At 43.2% G+C, this 18389-nt stretch overlaps 1 protein-coding gene across 1 annotated transcript in view; it reads right to left on the bottom strand.

Moving 5' to 3' along the window:
• Window positions 1-17789, bottom strand: part of LOC123398361 — a 42370-nt gene extending 24581 nt beyond the window's left edge. Inside the window, exon 1 of the mRNA XM_045092842.1 lies at window positions 17361-17789. Within this exon, the coding sequence (XP_044948777.1) occupies window positions 17361-17789 (429 nt within the window). The remainder of the gene's footprint in view (window positions 1-17360) is intronic.
• Window positions 17790-18389: the final 600 nt, after the last annotated feature.

Raw genomic sequence — 18389 nt, 5'->3', positions numbered from 1 at the left:
GGTAGGCCGCGCAGGGAGGCCGCCTGGGCAGGCCCTGGCTCCCCTATGGCCCACCTTTGGTGCTCGGGAAGCTTCCGTCACGCTGATTTATATATATATATTTCCCGGGATTTTTAGGACTCGGTAAATTGGGGTAAAAGTTCGTGCAACAAAACATCAGCAGACAGAAACTTGCACTGGGTGCACTGAGTTAGTAGGTTAGTCCAAATATGTGTAAAAAGGTATGAAAGTGTAGCAAAACATATAACAATGTCACCCAAAAGAGCATGGAACAAGCAGAAATTATAGATACGTTTGGGACGTAACAACATCCCCAAGCTTAATTCCTGCTCGTCCTCGAGTAGGTAAATGATAACACAAATAATTTCTATGGTGACATGCTAACACACATATAAGAACTTTAAAGTAAAGCAAGTAAGATATGCAATTCAAGTCAAGACAATAACAAACAAGAGTCTATATCTAGTATTGAAACTAGCAAGTAAGAACATAAAGGTGCAAGATCTCTCGCTGTCCGTGACTTGAATGTCTCCAAATGGTGTTTGCGTGCAAGAAGTGGGAGATGGGTTTAGAGCATAGAAATATTATATAGTTTAATTGAGAACTCAATCTACTAAAACTTCACACTTGGACTCCTCCAGAATCTTATTTCGACTCATCCCCAGACCACTAGTCAGGCACAAGTCAAAATGATCCTCGCCCTTTAGACTTTGAGCACTCATGCAATGGATGAGCCCAAGCAAGATATGTTGGCACTTAGGATGGCAAAGAGAAAAATGATGGGGAAGGAAGACAAAAAAGGTGTGAAAGGCTCACATCAATGAGGACAACCATAGGCGAGAGAAAGCCAAATGATAGATATGATGTGAGGAGTAGGGATTGCCATGCTACGGATGCACATATGAGGTAAGGTAAGCTCTCCAATGGAACTAGTGGGGTGCATCCAACTTGCTTTCTCATGAAGACCTAGAGCTCATTTGAGGAGGCTCATCATTGGAATATACAAGCCAAGTTCTATAGTGTAAGGGTCCCCACATAGTTATGCATGAATAATAATCTCTATAGAGTACAAATAAAACAATGGAGTACGTGTGTGGATCTTTCAAACTGAATAGTAGTATTGCCCCCTTCTCTCTTTTTTCTTTCTTTCTTTTTTATTTTAGTGGCCTCTTTGGCTCTTTCTTTTTATCTATCATTGTCCTCTTTGGGATCTTTTCATTTGTCCTCTTTGGGATCTTTTAATTTGTCCTTTTGGAATTTTTTCCTCACTTAAGGACAACACTCTATGTTTTACAAGAATAAAAAGAAGAAGATCTTCACACTTTATAAGAAGTAGTCCATAAAGACAAATGAAAATTATCATGATGTATGCAAATGTATGCCTCTGCCAGTGTAGCAGGATATGCAATTATACTAGCGCGTCATGTAGCAATAATAAGGGCAAGCCCCAACTAGCATGCGGTGCCTCGATCAAGCAAAAGCATGTATGACATGAAGATCAAGTCCTGAGATGGTGGATGTTGCATGGTACTGTATCTTGGAAAGGATATGGAAATGCCTTAATAGGTAGGTATGGTGGTTGTTCTGAGGAAGGATATAATGAAGCTTATGATGACACAGCGTATCATGCCAAGGGTTTGGATGCACCGGTGAAGTATGCACCAACTCTCAAGATGAGAAAGGGCAATGCACGGTACCGAAGAGGCTAGCAAAATATGGATGGTGGAAGTGCAACCAATCGAATACTCGCATTAGTCCGAAGAACTCATGCACTTATTATCGGTAACTCTCTATCTAGTCAGGAGATTCACAAAGAGACAAGTACCCCAAGGAGGAGTGCTTGGGGTTTTGGTTATCCTTGCGCATCCTCGACCCATGATAATGTGAGGGTACTCTATATATTCCAACCCCATGAGAGGTTAGCGATCCATCTAATAGCTAGAGTTCTCAACTAATTTTTTGTAGTTTTTGAAACTACACACGGATTTACCAAAATACGACACCTATCACTAATAGGCTCAAGCTCTTGACACAAAGAGTCCAAACATTACTCAAATCAATACCTCAAAACTATTGCAAGTTACTACTATACTTAAATAGAAACCTCAGTTACCTACTCATGCAAGACACACAACTCAGTGCAACAAGCCAACTATATAAACAAGATAAGCATGATAACTCAAGAGAGTTCCAAAAGCATCTAAATAAAAGCCCTTAAAAGATAAAGCATGAAATTTAAGAGCTAAACGTGATAGCAGCTATGAAAAGATAAAGAACACATGAAAAGATAAGCATGAAAATCTATGTTGTATTCTAGGGTGGAGTGGAGCGTGTTTCTCTCCCAAAGAAATAAGGCTAGGGTCCAACTTGTTATGAACAGCAAGCAAAACTAAAACAAACTAAAAAGTAAAGAGCGGTACGCTCCAAGCATAGCACATAACATATGAAGTGATAAAAATATAGCATGGAGAAGGACGAACTGATGATTGTTGATGGAGAAGGGGATGCACGGGAGCATCCCCGAGCTTAGACGCTTGAGTCTCCTTGAATATTTCTTGGGGGTGCATGGGGGCATCCCCAAGCTTGAGCGCTTGACACTCCTGGATCTTCTTTCATCATCTTCCATCGCATACTTGAAAACTCCCTTCATACGAAACTCATCATAACCTGATTAGAGTGGTTAGTACCCATAATAAAATAAGTTTTCTCCATTGGAAATAAAGATTTTCATGAAGATATACTGTTTCTCAAGATTGCCAAAAAATTTTTGCAAAGAAAAAGCAAGCTTAAGATTTGCAGAACGATGAAAACGCAAAACGTGGCAGAATGTGTGAAAAACAGACCAGCAGGTAGTAAATAATTGTTTCAGGGCACTTCTGCAACTCAAATAAAAAAACTCAGAACGCGCGCCAAAAAGCCAATTTTATATCGCATACTTTAAAAAAATCAGATAAAAAAGATGATCTGGTGATTTTTTGTTAATTTGTCCGTCAAGCACGCAAAATCTATTTCTAGACAACATGTCACAAGTTTTGAACTTTCTTGCAACCGGAGGCTAAAACTTGGCACAAAGCTTAAAAATAAAGATACAATGATGTTGCTACAGTAGTAACACACATCAAGACCACTGAAAACTGAAAGTAAAAACTCAAAGTAAAGATAACAAGGGTTGTCTCCCTAGAGCTCTTTCTTTATAGCCATAAAGATAGGCTTAAGATTTTAATGATGTTGTGGTAGGAATAAGAGTTGTAGAACAAAAGAGAGCATCAAGAAGAAAATACCAAACACATTTAAGTCTAACATGCTTCCTATGCATAGGAATATTGCAATAGAATAATTCATTAAAGCACAAAGCAATAAGCATAGGAAGGCAAAACAAGTAAAGCTTCAAAACCTTCAACATAAAGAGAAGGAACTTGATATTATTGAAATATCTATAAGAATATGTTCCCTTCTCATAATAATTTTTAGTGGGATCATGAATAAACTCAACAATATAAGTATCACATAAAGCATTTTTACCATGATCGACATGGACTTCATGAAGAGGATAAAACTTGGAGTAAAAGAGAGACCGAATCTCTTCCCAATCCCATAGGTGAGAATCATCTAGGAGCCTATACCATTCCAATGCTTTTCCTTTCAGTAACAAGGAAAATAATTTCCTCATGACTCCATCTCTTGTGAAACCTGAAATCTTAAACAACTCACAAAGTTCTGTAAGTTTCAACAAATGAATACTAGGATTGACTATTCCATCTCCTACATAACAATCATTCCTAATTATTTCAATTATCCCAAGTGGTGTTTTGAATGGGATACAATCAGTAGGTGGAGGACACTTATCTACCACGGGTGTGGTAAAGTGGTCTTCCCCAAGCAGCGAACTAAGTGTGCAGTTTTCCATAAGCCTAACTAGTGAAAATAAAAACAAGAAACAAAAAAATTAATTGCAAGATCTGAAGATCTACCTTCAAGCACTCACCTCCCCCGCAACGGCGCTAGATATAGCTTGATTCCTACGCACGCTTCTATTCTTGTAGACTATATTGGGCCTCCAAGCGCAGAGGTTTGTAGGACAGCAGCAATTTCCCTCAAGTGGATGACATAAGGTTTATCGAACTCAGGGAAGTAGAGGTTGAAGATGGTCTCTCTCAAGCAACCCTACAATTAAGATACAAGAAGTCTCTTGTGTCCCCAACACACTAAATACAATTGTCAGTTGTATAGGTGCACTAGTTTGGCGAAGAGATGTTAAAAGACAAGTGATATGGATGGTAAAACAAGCTATTGTAAATCTGAAATAAAAATGGCAGCAAGGTAGCAAGTGACAATAGTGAGCATAAATGGTGTAACAATGGTGAGAAACAAGGCCTAGGCTTCATACTTTCACTAGTGGCAACTCACAACAACATTAACATACTCTAATCACATGATATTTCAACTAAAACATGCAATGGTGACGTACTCGGAGGTCATTCCTTTGTGATCAAGAGAGGACGAGAATTATGTAGGGCTACAAAAGCACACCTCAGAGTTCGTAGTTCTCGTCTATGGATTTCCAATGTCACCGCGGCCATCCAAAGAGAGTACCACAATCACCACAATGTATCTCACGGATAGTCATGGACAAGCACCAAGAGAATCTCAATCTTCAATCAATTCACAAAAGAGGAAATCACTGATGAAAATATTCTTCTAGTCCATGTCCAATAGACCGCTGTCGCCATGGTCTTGGGGATTATACTAGATAAGATCAAGTGAGTACATATCCAATACATAGAAGAAGGGGAACATCATGGGATCACCCAAGATTAACATAGCCTATGATCACAATCAGCATCACATCATGGGAGAGAGAATTAACTATATAGCTACTGTAGAAGACCTCGGCCCAAGGAGGAACTAATCCCGCTTCATGGAGGGAGGAAGCAACGTCGATGGAGATGAATCCGGGGGCACTTCCCGTCCCGGCAGGGTGCCGGCACGGGAATTCTGGTCCCCCGAAACTTGTTAGCGATGGCGGCGGAGATCGAAATTGCTTCTAGAGAAAAGGGTTCCGAAATCACCGTTTCCTCCACGGGGGTTAAAATATGGTCCAAGGTAGGGCACCAGAGGAGGTGGACCCCACCCACGCGACCTGTGGGCGCGGCCACGGGGTAGGCCGTGAAAGGAGGCCGCCTGGGCAAGCCCTGGCTCCCCTCTGGCCCGCCTTTGGTGCTCGGGAACCTTTCGTCACACTGATTTTTTATATATTTTTCTCTGATTTTTGGGACTCGGTAAATTGGGGTAAAAGTCTGTGCAAAAAAAAACATCAGCAGACAGAAATTGGCACTGGGTGCACTGAGTTAGTAGGTTAGTCCAAATATGTGTAAAAAGGTATGAAAGTGTAGCAAAACATATAACAATGTCACCCAAAAGAGCATGGAACAAGCAGAAATTATAGATACGTATAGGATGTATCAACATCCCCAAGCTTAGTTCCCGCTCGTCCTCGAGTAGGTAGATGATAACACAAATAGTTTCTGTGGTGACATGCTAACACACATATAAGAACTTTAGAGTAAAGCAAGTAAAATATGCAATTCAAATCAAGACAATAAAAAGCAAGAATCTATATCTAGTATTGAAACTTGAATGCCCAACACACTAGCAAAGTAAGAACACAAAGGTGCAAGAGCTCTCGTTGTCCGTGACTTGAATGCCTCCAAATGGTGTTTGTATGCAAGAAGTGGGAGATGAGTTTAGAGCATAAAAATATTATATAGTTTAATTGAGAACTCAATCTACTAAGACTTCATACTTGGTCTCCTTCGGAATCTTAATTTGACTCATCCCTAGACCACTAGTCAGGCACAAGTCAAAATGATCCTCTCCCTTTTGACTTTGAGCACTCATGCAATGGATGAGCACAATCAAGATATGTTGGCACTTAGGTTGGCAAAAAGAATAATGATGGGTAAGGAATAAAAAATGTGTGAAAGGCTCACATCAATTAGGACAACCATAGGCGAGAGAAAGCCAAATGATAGATATGATGTGAGGAGTAGGGATTTCCATGCAACAGATTCACATATGAGCTAAGGTAAGCTCTCCAATGGAACTAGTGGGGGTGCATCCAACTTGCTTGCTCATTAAGACCTAGAGATCATTTGAGGAGGCTCATCATTGGAATATACAAGCCAAGTTCTATAGTGTAAGGGTCCCCACATAGTTATTCATGCATGATAATCTCTATGGAGTACAAATATAGCAATGGAGTACGAGTGTGGATCTTTCAAAAGGAATAGTAGTGTTGCCCCCTTCTCTTTTTTTGTTCTTTTTTCTTTCTTTCTATTTTATTTTTGTGGCCTCTTTGGCTCTTTATTTTTATCTCTCATTGTCCTCTTTGGGATCTTTTCATTTGTCCTCTTCGGGATCTTTTACTTTGTCCTTTTTGGGATCCTTTCCTCACTTAAGGGCAACACTCTATGTTTTAAAAGAATAAAAAGATCTTCACACTTTATAAGAAGTACTCAACATAAAGACAAATGGAAACTATCATGATGATGCAACTGTATGCCTCTGCCAGTGTAGTAGGATATGCAATGATACTAGCGCGTCATGTAGCAATAATAAGGGCAATGCCCAACTAGCATGCGGCTCCTCGATCAAGCAAAAGCATGTATTACATGAAGATCAAGTCATGAGATGGTGGATGTTGATTGAGAAGGGGATGCACGGGGGCATCCCCAAGCGTAGCATGGAGAAGGATGAACTGATGATTTCAAGGCGGCGACCGAACCTTTACAAAAAAGGTTGGGGCAATTTCCATAGCTTAATTGGAGGCTCCCAACAAGACCATGAAGCTTCACCACAATGGAGTATGGCTTCGAGGTTACCTCTTCCGTCTAGGGTGCTCAAACACCCAAGAGTAACAAGCTCGCGAGGGGTTAATGGGGGGACATCTTTTCTCTTGGTGGAAATGTGGGGAAGGGCCTTCTCCTCCAAACCCAAGAGAATCAACAAGAGTTGATTGCTAGGGAGGGAGATCGGGCAAGTTTGAGCTTGTGGAGCAATAATGGAGCTGGACAGGAAAAGGTGTGGTCTCCTCAGGGAAGAAGAGCGCTATTTATAGTGGGGGAATTTGGCCGTTACCAGCCCCTTACTAGCCCAACCAAGCGGTAGTACCATGCACCAGGCCAATACTACCGCTGGGGCGGTATTACCGCTCCCCCTGGGTGGTACTTCCGCTCAGCCAAGACGAAGGGGGGTAGGAAGCCAGAGAAAAAAAAGAGAGGAAGTGGGTGCGAAAGTAGGGGCGACAGTACCGCTAGAGCGGTACTTCCGCTCAGAAAAATAAAAAGGCCCCCCGATACCACAGAATAAAAAAAGCGGAAGAAGGCCCAGCACTGGTGGGCGGCAGTACCGAAGGAGCGGTACTACAGCTCAGCGGGGCGGTCCTAGCGCTGGAGCGGTACTACCGCTCACCAGGGTTGTACTACCGCTTGTGAACTTCCTGGGCACTTAAAATAGGGCAACTCCTTTGCTCCGGAAAAGGGGTGGGGAGAAGAAATGAGAGTTAGTGTTCCACCCATCTTTTCCAAACGCCACCCCTCTTGATAGTACGTGATTAACTATAACTCGAGTCCACCAACCTAAATCACTAGCTAAGCACCGTCTTCACTTTTACTTCCGGAGGGGAATAAAACCATCTCGTGCCACCTGATAATTCTTTGAAAGTATATCCCACATGATTAGTCCGCAAATGGTATCGTCCTCGACAACCAAAATTACCTAGGAGAAATTATGCTCTTACAATCTCTCCCTTTTTGGTGGGTTGATGACAATACAAGATTTGCCAAATAATGAACTAAGAATTCTTAGGCAAACCCGAATCCTACAAAATATAGACGGGCTCCCCCTAGATGTGTGCTCTATTTAAATATGTTTTTGGAATGCAAAGAGCACACATTAGGATCAACACTCCCCATATATTTTATAGACAAGGATATAAACTTGCTAGAACAGAATATGGTAAAAATTAGTAAGCAAGCATACCACAAAGGTGAATACATAACAGGATAGATGGGATTGCATATGTCTTACACCAGACATAAGTTCACACACAAGTCTTGGACAAACGCAAAACCAAAGCAAGCAATAAACGAGTTCACGAGATAGAGAAAGCAAATGCAAATAATTACACTCGTGACTCGGGAAGGGCAAATCCATCTTAAAACTAAGAAAATTTCTCCCCCTTTGGCATCAAGACACCAAAAGGATGAGATAGGAGAAGCTCAGTAGTCCTCATCGTCATCTCCCTCAGACTCACCTGAAGAGCAGAGTCCTCCTCAGTAGACATCTCCTCCTCAACATCCACCTCCTCCTCAAACTCCATCCACTGGAATTTGGCCTTTATCCTGTCCTCCTCATCAGTGATGGAATTTGGCCTTTATCCAGTCCTCCTCATCAGTGATCCTGTCCTCTGAACCGTTGTGAACATCAACACCAATCTTCCGCATGATCATCTTATCATGGTTGCACGCCTTCTTGGCATCGACATGTGCCTTGTACTAACCCTTTGCCTACAAGCAGAAAAGATCCTTCATCTTCTTCCTGAGCTTGGAGGCCCAAGAAGCTTCAGTCTTAGACCTGCGAACAAAGTCATAGTCGGGCTCAGGCTCTTCATCTGAGTTAGTAAGAGCAATATCAGGAGAAACACGTGCAACGCCTAATTCTCCTTCACACGGAGCTTGAGCACACCATAAGTGACATGTGATCAGTCACCATCTGCTCAGTAGGAAAGCTAGCAACCCAGGTGTCCTCAATCGGCTTGAACAAATACGGAGCATATATGGGCACCTTCTTCTTGTCAAACACAGCAGACCTCAACTCCATCCACATAATGTGGGAAACATCCAAGGTGGACTCGCGGTGACATTCCTTCTCGCAGAAAAGAAGGAGGTTGACAAGATATGAGTGTTGGGGAACGTAGTAGTAATTCAAAAAAAGTCCTACGTGTCACCAAGATCAATCTAGGAGATGCTAGAAAGGAGGGAGAGGGAGAGCATATTCATACCATGGAACATCGCTAAGCGGAAGCGTTACAATGAACGCGGTTGATGGAGTCATACTCGCGGCGATTCAAATAGCGGAAGATCCAATCCAAGCACCGAACGAATGGGGCCTCCACGTTCAACACACATACAGCCCGGGGACGTCTCCTCCAACTTAATCCAGCAAGGAGGGATGATAAGTTGAGAGAGAGCTCCGGCAGCATGACAGCGTGGTGGCGGTGGAGCTTGTGATTTTCCGGAAGGGCTTCGCCAAGCGTCGCAGAGGAGGAGAAGTGGAGGGGTAGGGCTGCGCCAAGGGGGAGGGTTCAGGGGTCTCGCAGCCCTCTCACCCCTCCTGTACTTATAGGGGGAGGGAATAGGGGGCCAACCAACCTAGATCCCTCTAGAGGGGGCGGCAACGACCAAGGGGGGAGGCTTGCCTCCCAAGTTGGTGGGAGGAGCCTCCCACGCCCTAGGGTTTCAGCCCTAGGCGCTTTGGTCCCCTTGGGTGGTGCGCACGAGCGCACCAGGGAGTTGGTTCCCTCCCACTTTTGGACCATGTGTCCCTCCGGGATAGGTGGCCCTTCCCGGTGGACCCCCGGTACCCTTTCGGTGGTCCCGGTACAATACCGATAAACCCCGAAACCTTTCCGGTGACCGAAACTGGACTTCCCATATATAAATCTTCACCTCCGGACTATTCCGAAACTCCTCGTAACGTCCGAGATCTCATCCGGGACTCCGAACAACTTTCATTAACCACATACAATTTCCCATTACAACTCTAGCATCACCGAACCTTAAGTGTGTAGACCCTACGGGTTCGGGAACCATGTAGACATGACTGAGACACCTCTCCGGTAAATAACCAATAGCGGGATTTGGATACCCATATTGTCTCCCACATGTTCCATGATGACCTCATCGGATGAACCATGATGTCGGGGATTCAATTAATCTCGTATACAATGCCCTTTGTCCATCGGTATGCTACTTGCCCGAGATTCGATCGTCGGTATCCCCATACCTTGTTCAATCTCGTTACCGACAAGTCTCTTTACTCGTCCCGTAACACATGATCCCATGACTAACTCCTTAGTCACATTGGGCTCATTATGATGATGTATTACCGAGTGGGCCTAGAGATACCTCTCCGTCACACGGAGTGACAAATCCCAGCCTCGATTCGTACCAACCCAATAGACACTTTTGGAGATACATGTAGTGCACCTTTATAGTCACCCAGTTACATTGTGATGTTTGATACACCCAAAGCATTCCTACAGTATCCGGGAGTTGCACAATCTCATGGTCTAAGGAAATGATACTTGACATTAGAAAAGCTCTAGCATACGAACTACACGATCTTGTGTTATGCTTATGATTGGATCTTGTCCATCACATCATTCTCCTAATGATGTGATCCCATTATCAACGACATCCAATGTCCATGGTGAGGAAACCATGACCATCTATTGATCAACGAGCTAGTCAACTAGAGGCTCACCAGGGACATGGTGTTGTCTATTTATTCACACATGTATTACGGTTTCTGGTTAATACAATTATAGCATGAACAATAGACAATTATCATGAACAAGGAAATATAATAATACCATTTTATTATTGCCTCTAAGGCATATTTCCAACAGTCTCCCACTTGCACTAGAGTCAATAATCTAGTTCACATCACTATGTGATTGTAATGAATTTATCACCCATGGGGTTTGATCATATCTTGCTTGTGAGAGAGGTTTTTAGTCAACGGGTTTGAACCTTTTCTGATCCTTGTGTGCTTTACAAATCTCTATGTCATCTTGTAGATGCTGCTACCATGCGCCATTTGGAACTATTCCGAATAACTGCTCCACTATATGAATCTAGTTTACTACTCAGAGTCATCCGGATTAGTGTCAAAGCTTGCATCAACGTTACCCTTTACGAAGAACTCTTTTATCGCCTCCATAATCGAGAAAATGTCCTCATTCCACTAGTTACTAAGGATGACTTTGACCGTTGTCCAGTGATCCATTCCTGGATCACTCTTGTACCCCTTGACTGACTCATGGCAAGGCACACTTCAGGTGCGGTACACAACATAGCATAATATAGAGCCTATGGTTAATGCATAGGGGACGACCTTCGTCCTTTGTCTCTCTTCTGCCGTGGTTGGGTTTTGAGTCTTACTCAATACTCACACCTTATAACACAGCCAAGAACTCCTGCTTTGCCGATCTATTTTGAACTCCTTCAAAATATTGTCACGGTATGTATTCATTTGAAAGTACTATTAAGCGTTTTGATCTATCTTTATAGATCTTGATGCTCAATGTTCAAGTATCTCAATCCAGGTTTTCCTTTGAAAAACACTTTTAACCCTATATGCTTTCCAAAAATTCTACATCATTTCCGATCAACTCATCAGAAATTCTATAGTGCTCCCACTCACTTCTTTGGAAATACAAGTTTCTCATAAACTTTGTGTAAAACCAAAATCTTTGATCATCTGATCGAGGAAACAATATTTTGACATCCTATCTTCAAGATTTCATAAATGATGCAGCAACTGCTAACGTAATTCCAACAGACTTTCAGCATCGCTACGAGTGAGAAAGTCTCATCGTAGTCAACTCTTTGAACTTTGTTGGAAACATCTTTGTGACAAGTCGAGCTTTCTTAATGGTGACTTTTCACCATCATTATCTGTCTTCCTTTTAAAGATCCATATGTGGTTAACAGCCTTTATGACCATCAAGTAGTTCTTCCAAAGTCTACACTTTGTTTTCATACATGGATTCTCTCTCGGATTTCATGGCCTCCAGCCATTTGTCGGAATCCGGGCCCACCATCGCTTCTCCATAGCTCGTAGGTTCATTGTTGTCTAGAAACATGACCTCCAAGACAAGATTACCGTACCACTCTAGAGTAGTACGTGTCCTTGTCGACCTACGAGGTTTGGTAGTAACTTGATCTGAAGCTTCATGATCATTATCATTAGCTTCCACTTCAATTAGTGTAGGCGCAACACGAACAACTTCATGTGCCTTGCTACACACTGGTTGAAGTGATGGTTTAATAACCTCATCAAGTTTCCACCATCCTACCACCCAATTCTTTCGAGATAAACTTTTCCTCGAGAAAGGACCCTCTAGAAACAAATACTTTGCTTCCGGATCTGAGATAGGAGGTATACCCAACTGTTTTGGGTGTCCTATGAAGATGCATTTATCCACTCTGGGTTCGAGCTTATCAGGCTGAAACCTTTTCACATAAGCATCGCAACCCCAAAGTTTTAAGAAACGACAGCTTAGGTTTCTCCAAACCATAGTTCATGTGGTGTCATCTCAATGGAATTACGTGGTGCCCTAATTAAAGTGAATGTGGTTGTCTCTAATGCCTAACCCAGAAACGATAGTGGTAATTTGATAAGAGACATCATAATATGCACCACATCCAATAGGGCGCGGCTATGACATACGGACACACCATCACACTATGGTGTTCCAGGTGGCATTAGTTGTGCAATGATTTCCACAATGTCTTAATTGTGTACCAAACTCGCAATAAAGATATTCATCTCTATGATCATATCGTAGACATTTTATCCTCTTGTCACGACGATCTTCAACTTGACTCTGAAATTACTTGAACCTTTCAATAATTCAAACTTGTGTTTTATCAAGTAAATATACTAGTATCTACTCAAATCATCTGTGAAGTAAGAACATAACGATATCCATTGTGTGCCTCAGCACTCATTGGACTGCACACATCAAAATGTATTACTTCCAACAAGTTACTTTCTTGTTCCATCTCACTGGAAAACGAGGTCGTCAGTCATATTGCCCATGTGGTATGATTTGCATGTCTCAAGTGATTCAAAATCAAGTGAGTCCAAACGATCCATCTGCATGGAGTTTCTTCATGCGTTTGTACCAATAGACATGGTTCGCATCTCTCAAACTTTTCAAAAACGATTGAGTTCAAAGATCCATCAGCATGGAGCTAAGCGTTTTATACCAATATGACTCAAGTAGCAGTGCCACAAGTAAGTGGTACTATCATTACTACTTCATATCTTTTGGCATCAATATTATGAACATGTGTATCACTGCAATTGAGATTCCATAAACCATTCATTTCAGGTGCAAGACCATTGAAGGTATTATTCAAATAAACAGAGTAATCATTATTCTCTTTAAATGAATAACCATATTGCGATAAACACAATCTAATCATCTCTATGCTCAACGCAAACACCAAATAACAATTATTCAGGTTCAACACTAATCCCGATGGTAGAGGGAGCGTGCGATGTTCGATCACATCAACCTTGGAAACACTTCCAACACATATCGTCACCTCGCCTTTAGCCAGTCACCATTTATTACATAGCTTTTATTTCGAGTTACTAACACTTAGCAACCGAACCGGTATCTAATACCCTGGTGCTACTAGGAGTACTAGTAAAGTACACATCAATATCATGTATATCCAATATACTTTTGTCGACTTTGCCAGCCTTCTCATCTACCAAGTATCTAGGGTAGTTCCTCTTCAGTGACTCTTCCCCTCATTACAGAGGTACTTAGTCTTGGGTTTGGGTTCAACCTTGGGTCTCTTCACTAGAGCAGCAACTAGCATGCCATTTCATGAAGTATCCCTTCTTGCCTTTGCCCTTCTTGAAACTAGTGGTTTTACTAACCATCAACAATTGGTGCTCCCTTTTGATTTCTACTTTCGGGGTGTCAAACTTCGCGAATAGCTCAAGGATCATCATATCTATATGTGATATGTTATAGTTCATCACGAAGCTCTAGTAGCTTGGTGGCAGTGACTTTGGAGAACCATCACCATCTTATCTAGAAGATCAACTCCCACTCGATTCAAGCGATTGTAGCACTCACACACTCTGAGCACATGCTTAATGATTGAGCTTTTCTCCCTTACTTTGTAGGCAAAGAATCTTTTCGGGCATCTCATACCTCTTAACAAGGGCACGAGCCTGAAATCGCAATTTCATCCCTTGGGACATCTCGTATGTCCCGCGACGTTCGAAACGTATTTAGCGCCTCAATTCTAAGCCTTTAAGCATTATGCGCTAAACTATCATGTAGTCATCAAAAACGTGTATATCAGATGTTCGCAACATCTTTAGACGATGCTCGGGGTTTTGCACACCGAGCGGTGTATTAAGGACATAACCCTTCTTTGCAGCAATGAGGACAGTCCTTAGTTTACAAACCTAGTCCGCATAATTGCTACTATCACCTTTCAACTAAATTTTCTCTAGGAACATATTAAAGACAGTAGAGCTATAGCGCAAGCTACAACATAATTGGCAAAGGCTTTTTGACTATGTTCATGATAATGAGTTCAATTTATCATATTACTTAATAACTCCCACTCAGATGGACATCCCTCTTGTCATCTAAGTGATTCATGATCCATATCGACTAGGTCGTGTCTGATCATCACATGAGATGGACTAGTCATCAATGGTGAACATCTCCATGTTGATCGCAACAACTATACGACTCATGTTCGACCTTTCGGTCTCTCGTGTTCCGAGGCCATGTATGTACATGCTAGGCTCATCAAGTCAACCAAAGTGTTTCGCGTGTGTAAATCTGACATGCACCCGTTGTATGCGAACATTAGAATCTATCACACCCGATCATCACGTGGTGCTTCGAAACAACAATCCTTCGCAACGGTGCAAACTTAGGGCGAACACATTTCTTGAAATTTTAGTGAGGGGTCATCTTATTTATGCTACCGCCGTTCTAAGCAAATAAGATGTAAAAACATGATAAACATCACATGCAAATCATAAAGTGACATGATATGGCCAATATCATATTGCGCCTTTGATCTCCATCTTCGGGGCGCGGCATAATCACCATCGTCACCGGTATGACACCATGATCTCCATCATCGTGTCTTCATGAAGTTGTCTCGCCAACTATTACTTCTATTACTATGGCTAACGGTTAGCAACAAAGTGAAGTAATTATATGGTGTTTATGATTGACATGGAGATCATACAATAAATTTAAGACAACTCCTATGGCTCCTGCCGGTTGTCATACTCATTGACATGCAATTCATGATTCCTATTACAAGAACATGATCGATCTCACACATCACATATATTTCATCACATCCTTTCGGCCATATCACATCACATAGCATACCCTGCGAAAACAAGTTAGACGTCCTCTAATTGTTGTTGCAAGTTTTACGTGGCTGCTATGGGTTTCTAGCAAGAACATTTCTCACCTACGTTACAACCACAACGGTGATATGCCAATTGCTATTTACCCTTCATAAGGACTCTCTTCATCGAATACGATACGACTAAAGTGGGAGAGACAGACACCCGCTAGCCACCTTATGCAACAATTGCATGTCAGTCGGTGGAATCAGTCTCACGTAAGCGTACGTGTAAAGTCGGTCCAGGCCGCTTCATCCCACAATGCCGCCGAATCAAGATAGGACTAGTAACGGTAAGAAAATTGACCAAATCATCGCCCACAACTTACTTGTGTTCTACTCGTGCATAGTATATGCACATAGACCTAGCTCATGATGCCACTATTGGGGAACATAGTAGTAATTCAAAAAAAAATACTACGTGTCACCAAGTTCAATCTAGGAGATGCTAGCAACGAGAGAGAGGGAGACCATCTTCATACCATTGAAGATCGCCAAGCGGAAGCGTTACAATGGACGCGATTGATGGAGTCGTACTCGCGGCGATTCAAATCACGGAAGATCTGATCCAAGCACCGAACGAACGGCGCCTCCGCGTTCAACTCATGTACAGCCCTGGGATGTCTCCTCCTTCTTGATCCAGCAAGGGGGAGGATAAGTTGAAGGAGAGCTCCGACAACACGACACCATGGTGGCGGTGGAGCTTGTGGTTTTCCGGCACGGCTTCGCCAAGCGCCGCGGAGGAGGAGAAGTAGAGGGGTAGGGCTGCGCCAAGGGGGAGGGTTCAGGGTCTCGCAGCCCTGTCACCCCTCCTCTATTTATAGGGGGAAGGGAGAGGGGGCGGCCACCCTCGATCCTACTAGAGGGGGCAGAGGCGGCCAAGGGGGGAGGCTTGCCTCCCAAGTTGGTGGGAGGAGCCTCCCACGCCCTAGGGTTTCAGCCCTATGCGCCTTGGGACCCTTGGGTGTTGTGCACCAGCCCACCAGGGAGCTGGTTCCCTCCCAATTTCGGCCCATGTGGCCCTCCGAGATAGGTGTCCCTTTCCGGTGGACCCCTGGTACCCTTTCAGTGGTCCCAATACAATACCGATAAACCCCGAAACCTTTCCAATGACCGAAACTGGACTTCCCATATATAAATCTTCACCTCCGGGCTATTCCGGAACTCCTCATGACGTCCGGGACTCCGAACAACTTTTGGTAACCACATACAATTTCCCATTACAACTCTAGCGTCACTGAACCTTAAGTGTGTAGACCCTACGGGTTCGGGAACCATGCAAACATGACTGAGACACCTCCCCGGTCAATAACCAATAGCGGGATCTGGATACCCATATTGTCTCCCACATGTTCCACGATGATCTCATCAGATGAACCACGATGCTGGGGATTCAATTAATCCCGTATACAATTCCCTTTGTCCATCGGTATGCTACTTGCCCGAGATTCGGTCGTCGGTATCCCCATACCTTGTTCAATCTCGTTACCGACAAGTCTATTTACTTGTTCCATAACACATGATCCCGTGACTAACTCCTTAGTAACATTGAGCTCATTATGATGATGTATTACCGAGTGGGCCGAGAGATACCTCTCCGTCACACGGAGTGACAAATCCCAGTCTCGATTCGTACCAACCCAACAGACACTTTCGGAGATACTTGTAGTGCATCTTTATAGGCACCCAGTTACGCTGTGACATTTGATACACCCAAACCATTCCTACGGTATCCGGGAGTTGCACAATCTCATGGTCTAAGGAAATGATACTTGACATTAGAAAACCTCTAGCATACGAACTACACGATCTTGTGCTATGCTTAGGATCGGGTCTTGTCCATCACATAATTCTCGAAATGATGTGATCCCGTTATCAATGACATCCAATGTCCATGGTCAGGAAACCATGACCATCTATTGATCAACGAGCTAGTCAACTAGAGGCTCACTAGGGACATGGTGTGGTATATTTATTCACACGTGTATTACAATTTTCGGTTAATACAATTATAGCATGAACAATAGACAATTATCATGAACAAGGAAATATAATAATAACCATTTTATTATTGCCTCTAGGGCATATTTCCAACAATGAGTGCACCTGGTCCTTGTTCCCAACATGAGGAAACAATGAGTTGCGAAAGATCATGTGCATGATGTCCAGGAAAGGCATAATCTCGGTACGGCCCCGCTTGGCAGTCTTCAAAATCCACGAATAACGAATGAGCTTGGACTTATGAATAGCAGGAATACCCTCACTGTGAGGCCTCAGGCCAGTAGGCTCATCCAGACCCTTGTGAGCAATGCCCATAGAAGTCATAAACATCGCCCAATCAGAATGCAACACACGGCCATAAGTCATCCAGGTCAAGCGTCTTTCCTCACAGTCATGGAAGTGAATAGTGGCATAAAATTGGGCCACGACCTCGCTGTCAAAGTCCTTGTTGAAGCCGACAATAGGACCAAGACCCCACTTCTCATAGAGAGCATAAGCATCAGCAAAATAAGCAGTGTGGGGATTAGAGACCATGTGTCCCATATCAATGCTCTTGACGTCCACAAATAGATTGGTCCTGCTCTTGATGATATTGGAATAGATAAGTGACCGAGTCTTGTTCTAAAACGGATGCCCTACAAGAGCATCATCCTGAGGCACAGAATAGGGATGCTGCTTGCGCATCACAGCAAACTCTTCTTGAGGCAACTCTTGGGGCGCTTCTTCTTACTGATTGTCCTCCCCACATGCTGCTTTTGTGGCTGAGCACTGGAACTAGCAACCACTTCCTCACATGCATGTGGGCACTTGGAGCCATGCTTGGGGTTCATGCGACGATTCATAGGACCAGAGCCAGAACCTGGAACTCACAAGAAGAATGGCAAAAACATGTGTAAACAAACTGCAAGAGTCAAATAGGAAACCAAAACAGAGATGGGTAGATGGAGGAAAGAAAAAAGGTGCACGTGTCGGGGCGGTAGTACAGTGGTGCAGGAGCGGTACTTCCGCTGCAGCAGGAGTACCGTTGAGTAAGAGCGGTACTTCTGTCTAAGCGGTAGTACCGTCCCACGGGCTGTAGTACCGTCATGGAGAAGATAACTGCAGACAATGGAGGCGGCAGTGCCGGATCTCTCC

The sequence above is a fragment of the Hordeum vulgare genome, chromosome 1H (genome assembly GCF_904849725.1).
Source record: "Hordeum vulgare subsp. vulgare chromosome 1H, MorexV3_pseudomolecules_assembly, whole genome shotgun sequence".
In the NCBI taxonomy this organism is placed as follows: domain Eukaryota; kingdom Viridiplantae; phylum Streptophyta; class Magnoliopsida; order Poales; family Poaceae; genus Hordeum; species Hordeum vulgare.
The sequence above is the reverse complement of the archived record's forward strand: the minus strand, read 5'-3'. Positions and strand labels throughout refer to the sequence as shown.